This window comes from Zeus faber (genome assembly GCF_960531495.2).
Source record: "Zeus faber genome assembly, chromosome: 19".
Taxonomy (NCBI): Eukaryota; Metazoa; Chordata; class Actinopteri; order Zeiformes; family Zeidae; genus Zeus; species Zeus faber.
Genome location: NC_137206.1, coordinates 13,340,913 through 13,347,479, shown reverse-complemented (window position 1 = coordinate 13,347,479; position 6,567 = coordinate 13,340,913). Strand labels below are relative to the sequence as shown.

Here is a 6,567-nt window from a genome sequence, read left to right as displayed (position 1 = left end):
TTATAACATTAGGTGTTACATCCCCTATATGTATGCAGTACACATAGTACAGACCGGTCATTGCCGTAAATTAAGAATTGTGACACATCACCTTCCTTTGTTCACTGCTGGTGGATCATAGGTCCCACCAGTGTTAATGGCTACGCTGTCATACCAACATCCTCCTTTCAAATGACACCATATTTGCGCGGAGAACAACGCATTAATAGCTTTCATTGCCCACTGGTATTTATCTTTATTTTAAGATTATTGGATGTACTTGGGAAATGGTTTGCTCTTCATGCAAAGACCCGGTGCTGAGCCCCACATACTGATTGGTGTGTTGGTGTGTTGATGAATTATCCAAATTGGAGGTTAGGCACAAAATCTTTATTAATTTGCAAATAACCATTGCCATGTTGCCTAAATAACAAAAAGTAATATAAAGCTATGCTTAAACAATAAGAATTATGTGATATACACTAAAAACACATTTTTATACCATGCATTATAATATCTGGTGCTTTGGGAAAAGTATCAATGCACAATTTTCCAAAAATTGCTTTGGCAATGTCATTAACAATGAATACAACATTTCTGTTGACTATACACTTTGCAATACATGCATATAGTCCATGTATCCATGCATATTTGATTAATTTCCATGTGGAATGAAATATCCATGCATATCCATATGGAGGTCAGTGTTCACATAGGCCCGCGCTACTTCCTTGAACATCTTTCCGTCCAGAACCAGGATGAAGCCGGACTGTCCTGGGTTTTTGTTGATGACTGATGTTACAACCACCCCTGGGAAGCAGAGAAAACACAGCTATTTTTTGAGGATACGATAGAGAAAAGTAAATAGAGAAACGGAAAATCACTACATATATGGTTCCAATATACAGAACAACTGTCTCACCATCATCTTCGGAATCTCCATTGGGCCTGGGGATGAAGACCGGCTCCGATGGCCAGCAGTTCTGCTCACTCCACCTAACCAACTCCTTGGTTTCTAAGTCCATCTTTCCGATCTAAGAGGGTAAATGGTGGGAGAGTGATTAAAACAATCTTTCCGCCACTTTACCAGGATTAGAATCCTTATAAACGGGACGAAAGCGTGAAAAAGGGCGTTCAAGTTGCACGAGATCATCTCAGCGCTGTTCTTAGAAGGCACAGGAATCGTTCTGAGAACAACCTGGGCAGGGCTTTCAGGATAGATAAGGTCATTTTAGGTTGGACGCAGCTTAGCTACAGTAGGGTTCAAGCTCACAATCCTTAATCGGCAAAAGTGCTTTTCCTTCCCCTAAAAATGCGGGTAAAAATGAGTGTAACAAAAACACAGCAATCATAATAATATTATAATATAATATTATATATAAGAAAAACACATCACATGAAGGTGATAGAGTGTTTAGCAAAATATACACAAAGTATTATCTAGCTTATGCAATAATTCCCTGAAGTAAATACGATCTGATCTGTAAAATGAAGTTATGCAAGCTGTTGTTGCGGTGACAGCACATCTGGGAGACTAAGGTGGCTCGGTTCCTTGAAAGATGGTGTTGCAACAGCCTAATTGCTTGTTTATATATGTCAGTAGACGCTGTGTAATTCATTTTATATTGCTGTCAATTGTGGTTATGAAATGTGATTGATTATTTCATGAGCGTAACAGCGCTCACGATGTTTTACTACGTGCACCATTCCTCCAATAAACTAAATGATAAGCCCGCAGTGTAGAAAGTCATTTATTAATTTATGCAATAATTGTTTGGTAAGACTTCTGTTAGCTGATCCAATGCTTGATCAGTCAATTCTATTTGTCGGAGTGTTAAAATGGCCAAATGGATGTTAAAATAGCTAAAGGGTTTTCTTAAAATATGATTTTTTTTATAGCCTGACTTTCATTAAAAGCAGGTTTCAGTTGAGTTTTGATCCAGCGTGTAGATCAACGCTGATCTTATCAACTTTTAAAGCCGCAATTGGGGAAAATAATACACTCTTCTGGTGTCGATACATTTCTGGTGTTTTCTGAAAACACCTGTCTTTGTCCCACCGGTGGAATTACCGGTGGATCGCTCTCATTATTCAAGCCACAATGGGTTCACGAGAATGCTATCAAGGAAGTTATGATCGCCAAAAGATAGCGGGGAATAAAACAACAGATATGGCAGAATTCCAATTGAGGTTAGCGTTACAAACCGATCTCAATCGGCAAATTAATGTCCGGCGAGCTTTATTGTCAACCATGACCGGCACATGCACAAAGGCACATAAGACAAGAGGCTGCTGAGGGAGCAGCGTAGCATCACCTCCTCCGCCCTGTCCATAAACCATTGATTTCTTTCCGTCCTGTACTATTTTGGGAAATTGCATGACATTATTGACGCAGGAAAATGCCCTGTTCCCCGTTTTGTTTGGGCCAGCAGATTGCGCACTTCCTAAATTCTTCTCCTCGACCCCCTCCCCTCCCTTCCCACCCGCCCACCCCCCCTACCATGAAGTCGAGGACGCGATCCCTTTGAATTTTAAGATGCGTTTGATGCGGCGAATGGCGAATCCCACTCCCAAACCGCTTTCCAGCTTCTGTTACGTCAACTGGTAAGTCTCGGTTCCGCAAATTGCTTCCTGCCTCTCTAAACACAGCGTTGGCAGGAACAATCTGTTTCCCATCGCCGCTCGTTTGAAACGTCAATAGTCAGCAGGAACCTGCAAGTCTTGGGACCCATTTTGCAAAACTGCACACGTGAGACTTGAGGAATTATTCTGACGGCTGTTTCCACCAACGCCGCCGAACAATTGCTGTCGTAATAATAATCCAACTTTAATGTTACCTCCGTCGACACCGCTGACATCTCCGCACAGCTCCCATAGATGAATCGGTGCCTCTTCCCGTTGACGTCATAGTTAATTCTTGGAAGTTCGAGGCCTATTTTGAGAGAGACGCAAGCAATAATCGTAAAAATGAACCCGCTGCCTTACTTGCGGGGAACTTCTGTAGGGTTCAGAGTCCGTGAGAGTCGGATTGGGTTTAGCTTTACCGTCACACAGCACCTCAGGCTGGCAGAGCAGCTTGCCGTCTTTTTCCAGCACCGCGCTGGCTTTGGTGCATCTGGTTTTCACCAGGTCGTCTCCAACTTTACTCCCCTACAAAGTCAAAAACAAAAGAAATGTAAGAAAAGATGGGATTCCTCAGCAGAGCAACAAACGACTATATTCAGGGCGGCAGGGGCTCATCATCCCTTCATCTCACCATGTCGGAGTGGACGGGCAGAGCAAACCTCTTGTAGGTGGGTTTGTGGTAGTCAGAGGTTTGGGATTTGGTCGTTTCCTGCGGCTTGCTCAGGTAGAACATATCGTAAAGGCTGTTATCGGGGTAGGCTATCACGTCGAAGACGACGTGGCCGTCCTCCTCGAAAGCGTTCACGTGATGGTACACGATCATCGTTCCCGTGTAGTACTTTGTCCCGACTTCTTTGCCCGTCTTCCTGTCTATCAGGTGAATTAGAGTCTGTGGGGGTTGGGGGATAAAATATAGCTAAATTAAATGACAGGCAGTTACAATTCCAACTGTGTGGTGACACTCTTGCTGTTGTAGCTGATCAAATGCGTAAGGAGTCAAATTCTATCGATGGAGCCAGCTAAACGATCATTTTTCTACATTATTTTCCACCATGAGGATGTTAAAATGGCAAAACAATGGAATAAACATTTTCTAAAAATAAAATACGCTTTTTTTTTGTAGCCTGGCTTTCATCGCTGGGCGTTTCCAAGCGGCCACTCACAGTCTCCTCGGGGAAAAACTTCAGACAGCTGGCCCAGTTGACCCCGCGCATGTACGCGGTGGCCATCTTGACGATGTCCAGCTTGAAGGGCTGCTCGATGAAGATGAAGTAGTTGTCCGTCATGCCGAAGCTGTGGTAGTAGCTTGGGCTGAGGAGCGAGCGGCACGGGATGGTGCAGACCACCTCAACGCTCTTCAGCGGACAGGCGTCCTTGGATTTGCCCGGTCCTGGGAAATGGGTAAAAACGCGGGTTTTGGAATCAGTGATTGAGAGGTTGTCGGCGCCAAGGAAAAGGAAAAGGGAACGCTGCGTGCGCATACCTTTCTCTGACACGGCGGGAACTTTGAACAGCGTGAATTTTGTCTTTCCCTTCTCCGCTATGGAAGTCCCCATGTTGAAGGTGTTTCCCTCCCTGTCGTAGTGCGGGTGGGAGCTCGCCACATTCACGGCGATGTACTTGAGGTAATCCACCTGGGTTGGCGGAAACACATGTGACGAATGCGAGGGCGACGCGAGCGATTTATAGCGCCTTCTGCGACGGGATGGAGAAAAAGGGCATACCTTGTCTTGGGTTTCCAGGGTGACGGGATCAATTTTGCGGATGTAGTTGGTCTCGGAGGTGGCAAAGTAGTCACTGCCGTACCTGATGAAGTTGCTGCCGCCGTTGTCCGTGAAGTCGGGCACGGTGTGGTTGAGAAAGGTAATTGCCCTAGAAATAAATGTGGTAAATGGAGATAAGCGACTATCATATACACCTATTATGCATGTAAACACATACTGTATGAAGCGTGTAATTTGACATCATACTGTGTATAAATGGGCTTACTTGACAATGAAGTTTTTGCTGGGATCCGGGTAGGCCATGGTGCCCATTTCTGACACAACTATTCTCTGGGCAGCCATGTTTGCTTTATAGGTATCCCCTTTGAGGTACCTGCTCCTGTAGATAACGTCTCCTGAAACACAAAGAGGCCGTTACTCAAGCCTCAATCAAACACTTGGGCGTCGTTTGTTTTGTTTTTTTGTTGTTTTTTTTGTGATGACGTCACAAGAGATAGGGACCAAACAGACTTACCGCCTTTGAAAGTGAAACTGTGCATCAAAGCCATGCCGTCGAACCAGTGGTTGTAAGTGGTCTCCCCCACGGAGAACAAGCCCGGGCCATTGCGCAGCAGCGTGCCTTGCAGCCAGCTCGGAATGTTACCTAGAATAAAAGGAGATAACTTGTAACTCTCAGCGACGTATTGTACGCTTCCCCCCCCCCAGTAGGTTACAACAGGAAATGGAAGGCATTTCAGCATACGCTACCTTTGACCGTCGCCGTGTATGGCTCCGGCTGCTCCTCTACGTTCTTGCCAAAGTCGGGGATCATGTTTGCTGTGCTGAGGGCAGCCGGGAGAAGTGTGTTTTATAGCCTACAATGCGACAAACCACTCCCTTTTTTGTTTTCTTCAAGGGGTGGGTCAGGGCATTTATCTTATCCTATCTTCCACCTACTTATTTGAGAGTTCACCCACTTTCATGCTGTGGAAAGTTCATTGTGGAATTCCCATTGTACTTTTTTTTTTTTGTCATTTAAAATGTGACTTTAAGCCAATGTTTCTGAAAGGCCTAGACAACAAATAACATTGTAATTGTCATAAATTATTCAGTCATAGGAAATGCGGATTACAGACAGAGTGACAATAGGATAGTAGTTATAGTATAGTATATATAGATAGTAGATAGTTACAGTAATAGTTATATTTATAGAATAGTTACAGAACATCCAGTTCAGAGACAGAGTAGTGTGCGACCCCAAGGGTATATTTTAATGACTAAATTTACATTATTCAATTCATTCTGGAGTGCTTTTTTTGATAATGTCAATTTAACACAAAAATATTATATACATCTATATATTTAGAATTGTATTTTAAGGGGGTCGAGCCGTATTACTTTTGTTCTGATTTTTATTATTATTTTTCTCCAGGGCATTTTTTGGGCTAAAAGTGTCTGGTGCAGGGAAACCACCAAACCCACAGACATGGTTGAGCTTGTGGTTCAACTTTGATCCACACCAGATTTTAATAATTTGCGAACTTCACCACACTATCACGGAGCCGTCATGATGTCGTTTTCTCTGGAACATCGCACTTAAATGGCTTAAATAAAAACTGCGGATTGATATAAAAGTTCTTTTTTTCTATTTATTAATTGCATGGAGGAAGCAGATGGAGGATTTGGGCACTTACTTGTAATTACTTGTATGAATTCTTATTTATGATAACAGACACCAAATAATTTAGTTGAATATATTATATTGCAGATAAATCAATGCATCTGGTGTGGCTCACTCCCGTAATGTGGCTTTGTTATGTTTTTTTGTAATCTGCCTGTGTTTTGTCTTTTGTTTTTTTAAGTTGCAGTATTTGACACGACGAACCTGGACCGTGTGTATTGCTGCCTGCAGCTATATTTCATATTTTATAGTTCTGACTGTTTGTACCCCTAATAACAGATCTATTTTCTCTCCCTGGAGGACAACAGCACCAGGGTTTCATCAGCAGTGACTCCCTGCGGTGTCAACAGAAAAAATAAAAAATAAAATAAAAGCCTTTATCTGATTACACATAGCAAGGTTTGGTGATAACATGAATCATTGTCTTCAAGGTCAAAGTCCATCATTCAGGTATGTCAATGCTAGCTGAAATTAAATCAGAGGATGACCTATTGCTTACTGTTCTAGCTGTGAATTCACAGATTATTCAGCCTGGCTACTCTTCGAGTGCCTATACATTTGATTCCTGAAGCAGTGTGT

The 6,567-nt window shown here is 43.0% G+C and overlaps 1 protein-coding gene across 1 annotated transcript; it reads right to left on the bottom strand.

Moving 5' to 3' along the window:
* Positions 1-408: 408 nt before the first annotated feature.
* On the bottom strand, positions 409-5,156 carry bco1 (beta-carotene oxygenase 1). The gene is made up of 11 exons (XM_080019991.1): positions 5,076-5,156; positions 4,843-4,971; positions 4,594-4,723; positions 4,329-4,476; positions 4,088-4,238; positions 3,768-3,994; positions 3,236-3,493; positions 3,024-3,129; positions 2,817-2,911; positions 902-1,013; positions 409-789 (listed from the first exon to the last, which is right to left on the bottom strand). The coding sequence occupies exons 1-11, from the start codon at positions 5,137-5,139 to the stop codon at positions 635-637; spliced, it is 1,575 nt and encodes a 524-aa protein (XP_079876117.1). The 5' UTR covers positions 5,140-5,156; the 3' UTR covers positions 409-634.
* Positions 5,157-6,567: the final 1,411 nt, after the last annotated feature.